This window comes from Salvelinus namaycush, unplaced genomic scaffold (genome assembly GCF_016432855.1).
Source record: "Salvelinus namaycush isolate Seneca unplaced genomic scaffold, SaNama_1.0 Scaffold943, whole genome shotgun sequence".
Lineage (NCBI taxonomy): Eukaryota > Metazoa > Chordata > Actinopteri > Salmoniformes > Salmonidae > Salvelinus > Salvelinus namaycush.
The window spans coordinates 1,691-19,433 of NW_024061690.1; the positions used below are offsets into that span (position 1 = coordinate 1,691).

Sequence of the window (17,743 nt, forward strand, 5' to 3'; positions counted from 1 at the left end):
GCAGTTAACAGCTTTGGGCCAGTAACCAAAAGGTCGCTGGTTCGAATCTCCGAGCTGACTAGGTGAAACAATCTGTCGATGTGCCCTTGAGCAAGGCACTTGACCCTAATTGCTCCTGTAAGTCATTCTGGATAAGAGCGTCTGCTAAATGACAAAATGAAATTACATACTTTTCTGACATGAATGGTAAAGTTATACACAGTATTTCTATCAGCCACAATCAGTAAGTTTCTCTTTCCTGAACCCGACCAACAACGACAGGTGTAAACCGGAAGTGACATCACTCACCAGGTCCTTCTGGAAGTAGATGAGTACACCGGCTGCCACCTGACCAATCAGAATCAGCAGCAGGCAGGTGAAGTACTGTGGAGGAAGAGAGGATCGTGGGATATATGAGACGACATCACCGTGGCAACAGTCCGTCATAACAATGCATAAACACATCCGCCCAACCCCCAACCCACATACCAGACATCCTCACCTGCAGCATCATTCAGTCATCAACAAATAGAAATGCATTATGCATTCAACTATGTATGTAAATAATTGACTAGGATGTGAACTTCCAAATCAAAACTACAGTAGTAACCCTGGAGAGGATCTGCATCATCTCCTTTGTGTTGTTACAATATCCACTGGAACAGCCATGGGGCTTTCTGTTGATACAATATCCACTGGAACAGCCATGGGGCTTTCTGTTGATACAATATCCACTGGAACAGCCATGGGGCTTTCTGTTGATACAATATCCACTGGAACAGCCACGGGGCTTTCTGTTGTTACAATATCCACTGGAACAGCCATGGGGCTTTCTGTTCCTACAATATCCACTGGAACAGCCACGGGGCTTTCTGTTGTTACAATATCCACTGGAACAGCCACGGGGCTTTCTGTTGCTACAATATCCACTGGAACAGCCACGGGGCTTTCTGTTGCTACAATATCCACTGGAACAGCCACGGGGCTTTCTGTTGCTACAATATCCACTGGAACAGCCACGGGGCTTTCTGTTGTACAATATCCACTGTAACAGCCACGGGGCTTTCTGTTGCTACAATATCCACTGGAACAGCCATGGGGCTTTCTGTTCCTACAATACCCACTGGAACAGCCACGGGGCTTTCTGTTGCTACAATATCCACTGGAACAGACACGGGGCTTTCTGTTCCTACAATATCCACTGGAACAGACACGGGGCTTTCTGTTGCTACAATACCCACTGGAACAGCCACGGGGCTTTCTGTTGCTACAATACCCACTGGAACAGCCACGGGGCTTTCTGTTGCTACAATATCCACTGGAACAGCCACGGGGCTTTCTGTTGCTACAATATCCACTGGAACAGACACGGGGCTTTCTGTTGCTACAATATCCACTGGAACAGCCATGGGGCTTTATGTTCCTACAATACCCACTGGAACAGCCACGGGGCTTTCTGTTGCTACAATATCCACTGGAACAGACACGGGGCTTTCTGTTGCTACAATATCCACTGGAACAGCCACATGGCTTTGTGTTGCTACAATACCCACTGGAACAGCCACAGGGCTTTCTGTTGCTACAATACCCACTGGAACAGCCACGGGGCTTTCTGTTGCTACAATATCCACTGGAACAGCCACGGGGCTTTCTGTTGCTACAATATCCACTGGAACAGCCATGGGGCTTTCTGTTGCTACAATATCCACTGGAACAGCCACAGGGCTTTCTGTTGCTACAATATCCACTGGAACAGCCACAGGGCTTTGTGAGCGACTCCTCCCTGTACAGTAGCAGTAGTTTGTAATGCATTCACACTAGCATACACTGAGTGGACAAAACATTAGCAACACCTTCCTTATATTGAGTTGCACCCCCTTTTAGTCTTCGGAACAGCCTCAACTTGTCGGGGCATGGACTCTACAAGGTGTTGAAAGCGTTCCACAGGGATGCTGGCCCATGTTGACTCCAATGCTTCCCACAGTTGTGTCACAGCTGGATGTCCTTTGGGTTGTGGACCATTCTTGATACACACAGGAAACTGTTGAGCGTGAAAAACCCAGCATCGTTGCAGTCCTTGATAAACTAAATCAGTGCACCTGACACCTACTACCATACCCCGTGCAAAGGCACTTCAATCTTTTGTCTTGCCCTTTCACCCTTAGAATGGCCCACATACACAATCCATGTCTCAATTGTCTCAAGGTTTAAGAATCCTTCTCCTCCCCTTCATCTACACTGATTGAAGTGGATTTAAGAGGTGACATCAATAAGGGATCATAGCTTTCACCTGGATTCACCTGGTCAGTCTGTGTCATGGACAGAGCAGGTGTTCCTAATATTTTGTCCACTGTGTAGGTTTTGGAGATGGCAGTAATTTTTTAAAGATGATTTTGACTTTAGCTTCATGCACCACTGATTGTAAGTCGTGTGTGTGTGTGTGTGTGTGTGTGTGTGTGTGTGTGCTCACCAGGCCCAGCAGACAGCGGATCTCGTAGATAGCCCCCAGACAACCCAGGAAGCCCATCAACATGGAGAGACCACCTACACCTATCAGGATGTAGGAAGCTATCTTCAGCACTGTGGAGGACTCTTCTGTAGAGAGAAACAAGCAACACTCGCAGGTTAGCACATTAGCGTCGCTATGGTAAAAACCATATATAGGCTAGCATTTTAGCATACCTACAGTACACCATGGGAGACTCCTCTGTAGAGGTGGGAACAAGCAGACTCGTTAGCATATCTGCCGTAAACACATATAGGTTAGCAGTATAGCAATCGACTACTGTGCAGGCTTGTATTTAAGCAGTCTGATGTAGGCTATACACAGGCTAGCATTTTAGCACACCTATGTATACAAAGTGACAGGCATTTTAGCCCATTCATCCCTTAGCAGACAGCATGTTCTGCTTCCTGTCTGACAGGTAGACAGACAGTAGAATATAACAGACATCTTCCTCTAAGGCAACTCATTCCCACAAAACCAAAAAGGACCTGATCTCACACCAACATATCTGTTCATGGAAACAGTTCTGGATCTCACACCAACATATCTGTTCATGGAAACAGTTCTGGATCTCACACCAACATATCTGTTCATGGAAACGGTTCTGGATCTCACACCAACATATCTGTTCATGGAAACAGTTCTGGATCTCACACCAACATATCTGTTCATGGAAACAGTTCTGGATCTCACACCAACATATCTGTTCATGGAAACAGTTCTGGATCTCACACCAACATATCTGTTCATGGAAACAGTTCTGGATCTCACACCAACATATCTGTTCATGGAAACAGTTCTGGATCTCACACCAACATATCTGTTCATGGAAACAGTTCTGGATCTCACACCAACATATCTGTTCATGGAAACAGTTCTGGATCTCACACCAACATATCTGTTCATGGAAACAGTTCTGGGAATCCTGGCTTCTAAAAAACATTTTTTTTTTTTTAAAGATTCTACTGGAGCCAGAGAGAGATTAGGTCTGCATTTCAAAATGGCACCCTTTTCCCTATTTAGTGCACTACTTTTGACCAAAAAGTGCACTGAAAAACTGTTTAAATAGTGTGCACTATATAGGGAGCAGGGTGCAATTTGGGACATAGATTATGTCTGGCAAGAGGAGGACTGATATATGTTACTCTGAGGACACTGTTCTCAGTGTGTGTGTGTGTGTGTGTGTGTGTGTGTGTGTGTGTGTGTGTGTGTGTGTGTGTGTGTGTGTGTGTGGCACTGCCAAACATTCTGAGGCTTTCAAAGGAACGAGAGAAGCATGTTTCTGTGGATCACTCCGGAGGTCTGGAACCAACAGTGTGTCGTCACGGAGGCCCAAACTCTCTGCAAAGTCCAGAAACCACCACTGGGACAGAGAACGGACAGGTCAACCTCATCTAAAGTCTTCAGTTTAAGGAGACGTCCTCCTTGGAGACAGAGACCAGCTCCTGAGATCCCCAGAGGTTTTCAGTAGAAATGGCAGAAACATCTGGCACACCAGGCAATTCAAAGTGTTTTTTTGTCAGCGCAGTGTCAGCGAAATGATTACTTGCAAGAAATGCTTATGCAAGATGTGAAACACGGCCAAATGTATATAGGTCATAGAGACAAAGTGGACTAAATACACAGAAAAAACAGTATCCTAGTTAATACTGTGATGAAATAGCTGTGGTTGGTTAGCGCTATACTCTAGCGTGTGACCAATGTGGAATACAGGAAGTTCAATAATGCCATGCTGGCTGATTTCTTCTTCTTCTGATTCTAAGCGGGATGACTGTGGCAATATTACTGAAGGAATATGTAAACCGCTGGTTGGGAACCCTCATTCCCAACAAAAGCAGTTTAACCAGACACGTATCTGGTTAAGAGAGACAGAGACCCTGCAGCACATCACAGACAGAGAGGAACGGCTAGAGAACAGATACCAGAACCCGGGGGAGTGGAGGGAGAGGCCTGGGGCCCCTGGGATAGAACCCGGGGGAGTAGTGGGTGGAGGGAGAGGCCTGGGGCCTCTGGGATAGAACCCGGGGGAGTGGTGAGTGGAGGGAGAGGCCTGGGGCCCCTGGGTTAGAACCCGGGGGAGTGGAGGGTGGAGGGAGAGGCCTGGGGCCCCTGGGTTAGAACCCGGGGGAGTGGAGGGTGGAGGGAGAGGACTGGGGCCCCTGGGATAGAACCCGGGGGAGTGGAGGGAGAGATGGGTACGACGCCTGCTGCTGGTTCCCCAAAAACAAAGAAATCATAGGTTTACGTGGGAGGAGGAGGGAGTGGGAGAACGGTGGTGGGAGGAGGAGGGAGTAGGAGAACGGTGGTGGGAGGAGGAGGGAGTGGGAGAACGGTGGTGGGAGGAGGAGGGAGTGGGAGAACGGTGGTGGGAGGAGGAGGGAGTGGGAGAACGGTGGTGGGAGGAGGAGGGAGTGGGAGAACGGTGGTGGGAGGAGGAGGGAGTGGGAGAACGGTGGTGGGAGTGGGAGAACGGTGGTGGGAGAACGGTGGTGGGAGTGGGAGAACGGTGGTGGGAGGAGGAGGGAGTGGGAGAACGGTGGTGGGAGGAGGAGGGAGTGGGAGAACGGTGGTGGGAGGAGGGAGTGGGAGAACGGTGGTGGGAGGAGGGAGTGGGAGAACGGTGGTGGGAGGAGGGCATGGGAGGAGCGAGGGAACAGTGGTGGGAGGACTGTGGTGGGAGGAGGGAGTGGGAGAACGGTGGTGGGAGGAGGGCGGGAACAGTGGTGGGAGGAGGGAGTGGAACTACTTAGTCAAATGTAGTGCACTATATGTCGGGAATAGGGTGCCACTTGGGACAACCAGCTCTGGAATGATCGTTAGGCTGGTTGGGGTTTGTTTCAACTCCTCCTCACATAATTCCTGATTCAAACCACCACAGGCCACTATAAAGACCCTGGTATAAACCCTTACTACAGATCAAACCACTACAGACCACTATAAAGACCCTGGGTATAAACCCTTACTACAGATCAAACCACTACAGGCCACTATAAAGACCTTGGTATAGACCATTACTACAGATCAAACCACTTACAGGCCACTATAAAGACCCTGGTATTAAACCCTTACTACAGATCAAACCACTACAGGCCACTATAAAGACCTTGGTATAGACCCTTACTACAGATCAAACCACTACAGGCCACTATAAAGACCCTGGTATAAACCCTTACTACAGATCAAACCACTACAGGCCATATAAAGACCTTGGTATATGACCCTTACTACAGATCAAACCACTACAGACCACTATAAAGACCCTTACTACAGATCAAACCACTACAGACCAATATAAAGACCTTGGTATAGACCCTTACTACAGCTCACACTAGTGTTGTCACGATAACATTTTGCTAACGATATACGACCAGGGCCAAGTCTCTCGATACCAATTAGTATCGCGATATCACGGAGGGGGGAAGAAAAAAAATTGGTGGCCTGGCATCCTGGTTCGCCCCGTCCCCCAGACACATGTTCCTGTTATCTAAACGTTCCTAAAAACCTGTCACTGAACTTCCCCCTTCTAGTCAATACAACACATTGAATTTAACTTCCCCCTTCTAGTCAATACAACACATTGAATTTAACTCCCCCTTCTAGTCAAATACAAACACATTGAATTTAACTTCCCCCTTCTAGTCATACAACACATTGAATTTAACTTCCCCCTTCTAGTCAATACAAACACATTGAATTTACTCCCCCTTCTAGTCAATACAACACATTGAATTTAACTTCCCCCTTCTAGTCAATACAACACATTGAATTTAACTTCCCCCCTTCTAGTCAATACAACACATTGAATTTAACTTCCCCTTCTAGTCAATACAACACATTGAATTTAACTTCCCCCTTCTAGTCAATACAACACATTTGAATTTAACTTCCCCCTTCTAGTCAATACAACACATTGAATTTAAACTTCCCCTTCTAGTCAATACAACACATTGAATTTAACTTCCCCCTTCTAGTCAATACAACCCATTGAATTTACTTCCCCCTTCTAGTGCAATACAACACATTGAATTTAACTTTCCCCCCTCTAGTCAATACAACACATTGAATTTAACGTCCCCCTTCTAGTCAATACAACACATTGAATTTAACTTCCCCCTTCTATTCAATACAACACATTGAATTTAACTTCCCCCTTCTAGTCAATACAACACATTGAATTTAACTTCCCCCTTCTAGTCAATACAACACATTGAATTTAACTTCCCCCTTCTAGTCAATACAACACATTGAATTTAACTTCCCCCTTCTAGTCAATACAACACATTGAATTTAACTTCCCCCTTCTAGTCAATACAACACATTGAATTTAACTTCCCCCTTCTAGCCAATACAACACATTGAATTTAACTTCCCCCTTCTAGCCAATACAACACATTGAATTTAACTTCCCCCTTCTAGCCAATACAACACATTGAATTTAACTTCCCCCTTCTAGTCAATACAACACATTGAATTTAACTTCCCCTTCTAGTCAATACAACACATTGAATTTAACTTCCCCTTCTAGTCAATACAACACATTGAATTTAACTCCCCCTTCTAGTCAATACAACACATTGAATTTAACTTCCCCCTTCTAGTCAATACAACACATTGAATTTAACTTCCCCCTTCTAGTCAATACAACACATTGAATTTAACTTCCCCCTTCTAGTCAATACAACACATTGAATTTAACTTCCCTTCTAGTCAATCCCATTTGTACATTTAACTTCCCCTTCTAGTCCAATACAACACATTGAATTAACTTCCCCCTTCTAGTCAATACAACAATTGAATTTAACTTCCCCCTTCTAGTCAATACAACACATGAATTAACTTTCCCCTTCTAGTCAATACAACACATTGAATTTAACTTCCCCCTTCTAGTCAATACAACACACTTGAATTTAACTTCCCCCTTATAGTCAATACAACACAATTGAATTTAAATTCACACTGTTCAGTGTAGAATAGAATACTGCATAGAGTGGCTGATTGGCTCATATTTGCAAACGCCTAGCTGTGATTGGTCTGGAGGAATGGGAGGACTGATAATAGATGCATAATGGGCTGTATGTCATTGTGTCGGTCAGGGGACAACACTGCATGAAACCTTATTTACTGTTTAGTTACACACACACACACACACACACAAACACACCACACACACACACACACACACGACACACAACCAACACACACACACAACACACACACACACACACACACACACACACACACACACACACACACACACACACACACACACACACACACACACACACACACACACACACGAGTTAGATATTACTGCATGGTCGGAACTAGAAGCACAAGCATTTCGCTACAGTCGCATTAACATCTGCTAACCATGTGTATGTGACAAATAAAATGATTTGACACACAAACTGCTCCCAACTTTTAAAACGTTAGGCACCAAACAGAATGTAAGGAGCAGCAGAAAGAGAGTCTCCCATTAGGCCTATATGAATCCTATATAGTTTAGTCTCCCATTAGGCCTATATGAATCCTATATAGTTTAGTCTCCCATTAGGCCTATATGAATCCTATATAGTTTAGTCTCCCATTAGGCCTATATGAATCCTATATAGTTTAGTCTCCCATTAGGCCTATATGAATCCTATATAGTTCAGTCTCCCATTAGGCCTATATGAATCCTATATAGTTTAGTCTCCCATTAGGCCTATATGAATCCTATATAGTTCAGTCTCCCATTAGGCCTAATATGAATCCTATATAGTTCAGTCTCCCATTAGGCCTATATGAATCCTATATAGTTCAGTCTCCCATTAGGCCTATATGAATCCTATATAGTTCAGTCTCCCATTAGGCCTATATGAAATCCTATATAGTTTAAGTCTCCCATTAGGCCTATATGAAGCCTATATAGTTTAGTCTTCCATTAGGCCTATATGAATCCTATATAGTTCAGTCTCCCATTAGGCCTATATGAATCCTATATAGTTCAGTTCTCCCATTAGACCTATATGAATCCTATATAGTTTAGTCTCCCATTAGGCCTATATGAATCCTATATAGTTCAGTCTCCCATTAGGCCTATATGAATCCTATATAGTTCAGTCTCCCAATTAGGCCTATATGAATCCTATATAGTTCAGTCTCCCATTAGGCCTATATGAATCCTATATAGTTCAGTCTCCCATTGGCCTATATGAATCCTAATATAGTTTAGTCTCCCATTAGGCCTATATGAATCCTATATAGTTTAGTCTCCCATTAGGCCTATATGAATCCTATATAGTTTAGTCCTCCCATTAGGCCTATATGAATCCTATATAGTTTAGTCTCCCATTAGGCCTATATGAATCCTATATAGTTTAGTCTCCCATTAGGCCTATATGAATCCTATATTAGTTTAGTCTCCCATAGGCCTATATGAATCCTATATAGTTCAGTCTCCCATTAGGCCTATATGAATCCTTTATAGTTTAGTCTCCCATTAGGCCTATATGAATCCTATATAGTTTAGTCTCCCATTAGGCCTATATGAATCCTATATAGTTCAGTCTCCCATTAGGCCTATATGAATCCTATATAGTTCAGTCTCCCATTAGGCCTATATGAATCCTATATAGTTCAGTCTCCCATTAGGCCTATATGAATCCTATATAGTTTAGTCTCCCATTAGGCCTATATGAATCCTATATAGTTCAGTCTCCCATTAGGCCTATATGAATCCTATATAGTTTAGTCTCCATTAGGCCTATATGAATCCTATATAGTTTAGTCTCCCATTAGGCCTATATGAATCCTATATAGTTTAGTCTCCCATTAGGCCTATATGAATCCTATATAGTTTAGTCTCCCATTAGGCCTATATGAATCCTATATAGTTTAGTCTCCCATTAGGCCTATATGAATCCTATATAGTTCAGTCCTCCCATTAGGCCTATATGAATCCTATATAGTTCAGTCTCCCATTAGGCCTATAATGAATCCTATATAGTTTAGTCTCCCATTAGGCCTATATGAATCCTATATAGTTTAGTCTCCCATTAGGCCTATATGAATCCTATATAGTTTAGTCTCCCATTAGGCCTATATGAATCCTATATAGTTTAGTCTCCCATTAGGCCTATATGAATCCTATATAGTTTAGTCTCCCATTAGGCCTATATGAATCCTATATAGTTTAGTCTCCCATTAGGCCTTATGAATCTATAGTTCAGTCTCCATTAGGCCTATATGAATCCTATAGTTCAGTCTCCCATTAGGCCTATATGAATCCTATATAGTTTAGTCTCCCATTAGGCCTATATGAATCCTTTATAGTTTAGTCTCCCATTAGGCCTATATGAATCCTATATAGTTAGTCTCCCATTAGGCCTATATGAATCCTATATAGTTTAGTCTCCCATTAGGCCTATATGAATCCTATATAGTTCAGTCTCCCATTAGGCCTATATGAATCCTATATAGTTTAGTCTCCCATTAGGCCTATATGAATCCTATATAGTTTAGTCTCCCATTAGGCCTATATGAATCCTATATAGTTTAGTCTCCCATTAGGCCTATATGAATCCTATATAGTTCAGTCTCCCATTAGGCCTATATGAATCCTATATAGTTCAGTCCTCCCATTAGGCCTATATGAATCCTATATAGTTTAGTCTCCCATTAGGCCTATATGAATCCTATATAGTTTAGTCTCCCATTAGGCCTATATGAATCCTATATAGTTTAGTCTCCCATTAGGCCTATATGAATCCTATATAGTTTAGTCTCCCATTAGGCCTATATGAATCCTATATAGTTTAGTCTCCCATTAGGCCTATATGAATCCTATATAGTTTAGTCTCCCATTAGGCCTATATGAATCCTATATAGTTTAGTCTCCCATTAGGCCTATATGAATCCTATATAGTTCAGTCTCCCATTAGGCCTATATGAATCCTATATAGTTCAGTCTCCCATTAGGCCTATATGAATCCTATATAGTTTAGTCTCCCATTAGGCCTATATGAATCCTATATAGTTCAGTCTCCCATTAGGCCTATATGAATCCTATATAGTTTAGGTCTCCCATTAGGCCTATATGAATCCTATATAGTTTAGTCTCCATTAGGCCTATATGAATCCTATATAGTTTAGTCTCCCATTAGGCCTATATGAATCCTATATAGTTTAGTCTCCCATTAGGCCTATATGAATCCTATATAGTTTAGTCTCCCATTAGGCCTATATGAATCCTATATAGTTTAGTCTCCCATTAGCCCTATATGAATCCTACATAGTTTAGTCTCCCATTAGGCCTATATGAATCCTACATAGTTTAGTCTCCCATTAGGCCTATATGAATCCTATATAGTTTAGTCTCCCATTAGGCCTATATGAATCCTATATAGTTCAGTCTCCCATTAGGCCTATATGAATCCTACATAGTTTAGTCTCCCATTAGGCCTATATGAATCCTATATAGTTTAGTCTCCCATTAGGCCTATATGAATCCTATATAGTTTAGTCTCCCATTAGGCCTATATGAATCCTATATAGTTTAGTCTCCCATTAGGCCTATATGAATCCTATATAGTTTAGTCTCCCATTAGGCCTATATGATTCCTACCTTTGAATCACATCTCATGAGAAGCAGACCCTTGTCCTTTCTTCCTGGACCAATCAGATGTGCCTAAACCTAGTGTGAAGTTACCAGGTTGTTAGCTAGCTAGGTAACATGACTGAACATGACGTTGTTCATTTTCAAACCAATAATTAGCGACCTGGGATTAGTTTAAAACCGCCCGCGACATGGTTTTGTGAAATTATATCAAATGCCTGCGAATCCCAGTAGAAAGAAAAGTTGCCTCTGGTAATATGGGTCATATTTATATAACCGTTTAGACTAGAGACAAGACCAGACCTCTGGTAATATGGGTCATATTATATAACTGTTTAGACTAGAGACCAGACCTCTGGTAATATGGGTCATATTATATAACTGTTTAGACTAGAGACCAGACCTCTGGTAATATGGGTCATATTATATAACTGTTTAGACTAGAGACCAGACCTCTGGTAATATGGGTCATATTATATAACTGTTTAGACTAGAGACCAGACCTCTGGTAATATGGGTCATATTATATAACTGTTTAGACTAGAGACCAGACCTCTGGTCATATTATATAACTGTTTAGACTAGAGACCAGACCTCTGGTAATATGGGTCATATTATATAACTGTTTAGACTAGAGACCAGACCTCTGGTAATATGGGTCATATTATATAACCGTTTAGACTAGAGACCAGACCTCTGGTAATATGGGTCATATTATATAACTGTTTAGACTAGAGACCAGACCTCTGGTAATATGGGTCATATTATATAACTGTTTAGACTAGAGACCAGACCTCTGGTAATATGGGTCATATTATATAACTGTTTAGACTAGAGACCAGACCTCTGGTAATATGGGTCATATTATATAACTGTTTAGACTAGAGACCAGACCTCTGGTCATATTATATAACTGTTTAGACTAGAGACCAGACCTCTGGTAATATGGGTCATATTATATAACTGTTTAGACTAGAGACCAGACCTCTGGTAATATGGGTCATATTATATAACCGTTTAGACTAGAGACCAGACCTCTGGTAATATGGGTCATATTATATAACTGTTTAGACTAGAGACCAGACCTCTGGTAATATTATATAACTGTTTAGACTAGAGACCAGACCTCTGGTAATATGGGTCATATTATATAACTGTTTAGACTAGAGACCAGACCTCTGGTAATATGGGTCATATTATATAACCGTTTAGACTAGAGACCAGACCTCTGGTCATATGGGTCATATTATATAACTGTTTAGACTAGAGACCAGACCTCTGGTAATATGGGTCATATTATATAACTGTTTAGACTAGAGACAAGACCAGACCTCTGGTCATATTATATAACTGTTTAGACTAGAGACCAGACCTCTGGTAATATGGGTCATATTATATAACTGTTTAGACTAGAGACCAGACCTCTGGTAATATGGGTCATATTATATAACTGTTTACACTAGAGACCAGACCTCTGGTCATATTATATAACTGTTTAGACTAGAGACCAGACCTCTGGTAATATGGGTAATTTATATAACTGTTTAGACTAGAGACCAGACCTCTGGTAATATTATATAACTGTTTAGACTAGAGACCAGACCTCTGGTAATATGGGTCATATTATATAACTGTTTAGACTAGAGACCAGACCTCTGGTCATATTATATAACTGTTTAGACTAGAGACCAGACCTCTGGTAATATGGGTCATATTTATATAACCGTTTAGACTAGAGACAAGACCTCTGGTAATATGGGTCATATTATATAACCGTTTAGACTCGTGACAAGACCTCTGGTAATATGGGTCATATTATATAACTGTTTAGACTAGAGACCAGACCTCTGGTAATATGGGTAATTTATATAACTGTTTAGACTAGAGACCAGACCTCTGGTAATATGGGTCATATTATATAACTGTTTAGACTAGAGACCAGACCAGACCTCTGGTAATATGGGTCATATTATATAACTGTTTAGACTAGAGACCAGACCTCTGGTAATATGGGTCATATTATATAACTGTTTAGACTAGAGACCAGACCAGACCTCTGGTAATATGGGTCATATTATATAACTGTTTAGACTAGAGACCAGACCTCTGGTAATATGGGTCATATTATATAACCGTTTAGACTAGAGACCAGACCTCTGGTAATATGGGTCATATTATATAACTGTTTAGACTAGAGACCAGACCAGACCTCTGGTCATATGGGTCATATTATATAACTGTTTAGACTAGAGACCAGACCTCTGGTCATATTATATAACTGTTTAGACTAGAGACCAGACCTCTGGTAATATGGGTCATATTATATAACTGTTTACACTAGAGACCAGACCTCTGGTAATATTATATAACTGTTTAGACTAGAGACCAGACCTCTGGTAATATGGGTCATATTATATAACTGTTTAGACTAGAGACCAGACCTCTGGTCATATTATATAACTGTTTAGACTAGAGACCAGACCTCTGGTAATATGGGTCATATTTATATAACCGTTTAGACTAGAGACAAGACCTCTGGTAATATGGGTCATATTATATAACCGTTTAGACTCGTGACAAGACCTCTGGTAATATGGGTCATATTATATAACTGTTTAGACTAGAGACAAGACCTCTGGTAATATGGGTCATATTATATAACCGTTTAGACTAGAGACCAGACCTCTGGTAATATGGGTCATATTATATAACTGTTTAGACTAGAGACAAGACCTCTGGTAATATGGGTCATATTATATAACTGTTTAGACTAGAGACAAGACCAGACCTCTGGTAATATGGGTCATATTATATAACTGTTTAGACTAGAGACCAGACCTCTGGTAATATGGGTCATATTATATAACTGTTTAGACTAGAGACCAGACCAGACCTCTGGTCATATGGGTCATATTATATAACTGTTTAGACTAGAGACAAGACCAGACCTCTGGTAATATGGGTCATATTATATAACTGTTTAGACTAGAGACCAGACCTCTGGTAATATGGGTCATATTATATAACTGTTTAGACTAGAGACAAGACCTCTGGTAATATGGGTCATATAGAAAAGAGTAGAGGGCCTAGAGAGCTGCCCTGAGGTACACCACACTTTACATGTTTGACATTAGAGAAGCTTCCATTAAAGAAAACCCTTTGAGTTCTATTAGATAGATAGCTCTGAATCTACAATATGGCAGAGGTTGAAAAGCCATAACCTGTTGTTGAAAAAACATGTTTGAAGAATAATATCAAAGGCTGCAATGAGATCTAACATTACAGCTCCCAGAATCTTATTATCAATGTATTTCAACCAATCATCAGTCATTTGTGTCAGTGCAGTACATGTTGAGTGCCCTTCTCTATAAGCATGCTGAAAGTCTGTTGTTAATTTGTTTACAGAGAAATAGCATTGTATTTGGATCAAACACAATTTTTTTCCAACAGTTTGCTAAGAGCTGGCAGCAAGCTAATAGGTCTGCTGTTAGAACCAGTAAAGGCCGTTTTACCACTCTTGGGTGGCGGAATGACTTTGGCTTCCCTCCAGGCCTGAGGACAAAGACTTTCCTCGAGGCTCAGATGAAAGATCTGACAGATAGGAGTGGCTATAGTCAGCCACCATCCTCAGTAGCTTTCCATCTAAGTTGTCAATGCCAGGAAGTTTGTCATTATTGATCGTTAACAATAATTTCCCCACCTCTCCCTCACTAACTTTACAAAATTCCAACTTGCAATGCTTTTCTCTGTCATTATTAGTTTTTTTTATGCATGAATACGATTGCTCACTGTTCGTTGTTGGCATTTCCTGCCTAAGGTTTGCCCACTTTTCCAATGAAGTAATTGTGATGAATAAGCCATCTGATTGGATGAAAGATGGAGTTGAATTCTGCCCATCATTTCATTTAAAGTACTCCAACGTTTTTTTCCCATCATTCTTTATATCATTGATCTTGGCTTCATAATCAACTCCGACTGGCCTGTGCTCTTGGTTCTAACAGGCGATGAAATGATACAATGTATCAACATGGGAGCAGAGCAAGCCAAGCCAGCGATGTAACAGAAGACTCATCAGGGTCCCCGCTCGCCATCACGGCTACATTATATTATAAAACCCAGAGGAATAGATGGGCATGAAGAGCGGACAGAGAGAAGCAGGTGAGAGGGGGATGGTAGGGGATGCTGAGAGAAGCAGGTGAGTGAGGGCTGGTAGTGGATGCTGAGAGAAGCAGGTGAGTGATGACTGGTAGGGGATTCTGAGAGAAGCAGGTGAGTGAGGGCTGGTAGTGGATTCTGAGAGAAGCAGGTGAGTGAGGGCTGGCAGGGGATGCAGAGAGAAACAGGTGAGTGATGACTGGTAGGGGATTCTGAGAGAAGCAGGTGAGTGAGGGCTGGCAGGGGATGCAGAGAGAAGCAGGTGAGTGAGGGCTGGTAGGGGATGCAGAGAGAAGCAGGTGAGTGAGGGCTGGTAGGGGATGCAGAGAGAAGCAGGTGAGTGAGGGCTGGTAGGGGATGCTGAGAGAAGCAGGTGAGTGAGGGCTGGTAGGGGATGCTGAGAGAAGCAGGTGAGTGAGGGCTGGTAGGGGATGCTGAGAGGAGCATGTGAGTGATGACTGGTAGGGGATTCTGAGAGAAGCAGGTGAGTGATGACTGGTAGGGGATTCTGAGAGAAGCAGGTGAGTGAGGGCTGGCAGGGGATTCTGAGAGAAGCAGGTGAGTGAGGGCTGGCAGGGGATGCAGAGAGAAGCAGGTGAGTGAGGGCTGGTAGGGGATGCTGAGAGAAGCAGGTGAGTGAGGGCTGGTAGGGGATGCTGAGAGAAGCAGGTGAGTGAGGGCTAGTTGGGGATGCTGAGAGAAGCAGGTGAGTGAGGGCTGGTAGGGGATGCTGAGAGAAGCAGGTGAGTGAGGGCTGGTAGGGGATGAGAATGGGCTGCGTTCAAAGTGTCATTAATCATCGGTCCATGTGTTGTTGTTCAGTGTTCACTGGGGTGGCAGGAAGACTAGTGGTTAGAGCGTTGGACTAGTAACCAGCAGGTAGCCCAGTGGTTAGAGCGTTAGACTAGTAACCAGCAGGAAGCCTAGTGGTTAGAGCGTTAGACTAGTAACCAGCAGGTAGACTAGTGGTTAGAGCATTGGACTAGTAACCAGCAGGTAGCCTAGTGGTTAGAGCGTTGGACTAGTAACCAGCAGGTAGCCTAGTGGTTAGAGCGTTGGGCCAGTAACCAGCAGGTAGCCTAGTGGTTAGAGTGTTGGACTAGTAACCAGCAGGTAGCCTAGTGGTTAGAGCGTTGGGCCAGTAACCAGCAGGTAGCCTAGTGGTTAGAGTGTTAGACTAGTAACCAGCAGGAAGCCTAGTGGTTAGAGCGTTAGACTAGTAACCAGCAGGTAGACTAGTGGTTAGAGCATTGGACTAGTAACCAGCAGGTAGCCTAGTGGTTAGAGTGTTGGGACTAGTAACCAGCAGGTAGCCTAGTGATTAGAGCGTTAGACTAGTAACCAGCAGGTAGACTAGTGGTTAGAGCATTGGACTAGTAACCAGCAGGTAGCCTAGTGGTTAGAGCGTTGGGTCAGTAACCAGCAGGTAGTCTAGTGGTTAGAGCGTAGGGCTAGTAACCAGCAGGTAGCCTAGTGGTTAGAGCGTTGGGCCAGTAACCAGCAGGTAGCCTAGTGGTTAGAGCGTTGGGCCAGTAACCAGCAGGTAGCCTAGTGGTTAGAGCGTTGGGCCAGTAACCAGCAGGTAGCCTAGTGGTTAGAGCGTTGGGCCAGTAACCAGCAGGTAGCCTAGTGGTTAGAGCGTTGGGCTAGTAACCAGCAGGTAGCCTAGTGGTTAGAGCGTTGGGCCAGTAACCAGCAGGTAGCCTAGTGGTTAGAGCGTTGGACCAGTAACCAGCAGGTAGCCTAGAGGTTAGAGTGTTGGACTAGTAACCAGCAGGTAGCCTAGTGGTTAAAGCGTTGGGTCAGTAACCGAAATGTTGCTCGATCAAATCCCCGAGCTGACAAGGTAAAAATCTGTCGCTCTGCCCCTGAACAAGGCAGTTAACCCACTGTTCCCTGGTAGGCCATCATTATAAATAAGAACTTGTTTTTAAATGACTTGCCTAGTTAAATAAAGGTTAAATAAAATAAAACATAAAAACTTGTGGACTAGAAAAAGAGCCCTGACAATTACTGTCTTTCTACCATTCCTCTGGTGAAATGACTGCCACATTACTACCATTCCTCTGGTGAAATGACTGTCACATTACTGCCATTCCTCTGGTGAAATGACTGTCACATTACTACCATTCCTCTGGTGAAATGACTGCCACATTCCTACCATTCCTCTGGTGAAATGACTGCCACATTCCTACCATTCCTCTGGTGAAATGACTGTCACATCACTGTCATTCCTCTGGTGAAACGACTGTCACATTACTGCCATACCTCTGGTGAAACGACTGTCACATTACTGCCATTCCTCTGGTGAAACGACTGTCACATTCCTACCATTCCTCTGGTGAAACGACTGTCACATTCCTACCATTCCTCTGGTGAAACGACTGTCACATCACTGTCATTCCTCTGGTGAAATGACTGTCACATTCCTACCATTCCTCTGGTGAAATGACTGCCACATTCCTACCATTCCTCTGGTGAAATGACTGCCACATTACTACCATTCC

The 17,743-nt window shown here is 42.9% G+C and overlaps 1 protein-coding gene across 1 annotated transcript in view; it reads right to left on the minus strand.

The window, feature by feature from the left end:
* Nucleotides 1-210: 210 nt before the first annotated feature.
* LOC120043499 (CD82 antigen-like) overlaps nt 211-17,743 on the minus strand; it is a 44,990-nt gene continuing 27,457 nt past the window's right edge. The window contains exons 4-5 of the mRNA XM_038988092.1: nt 2,450-2,574; nt 211-363 (exon numbers count right to left, since the gene is read on the minus strand). Coding sequence (XP_038844020.1) covers nt 211-363; nt 2,450-2,574 — 278 coding nt within the window. The remainder of the gene's footprint in view (nt 364-2,449; nt 2,575-17,743) is intronic.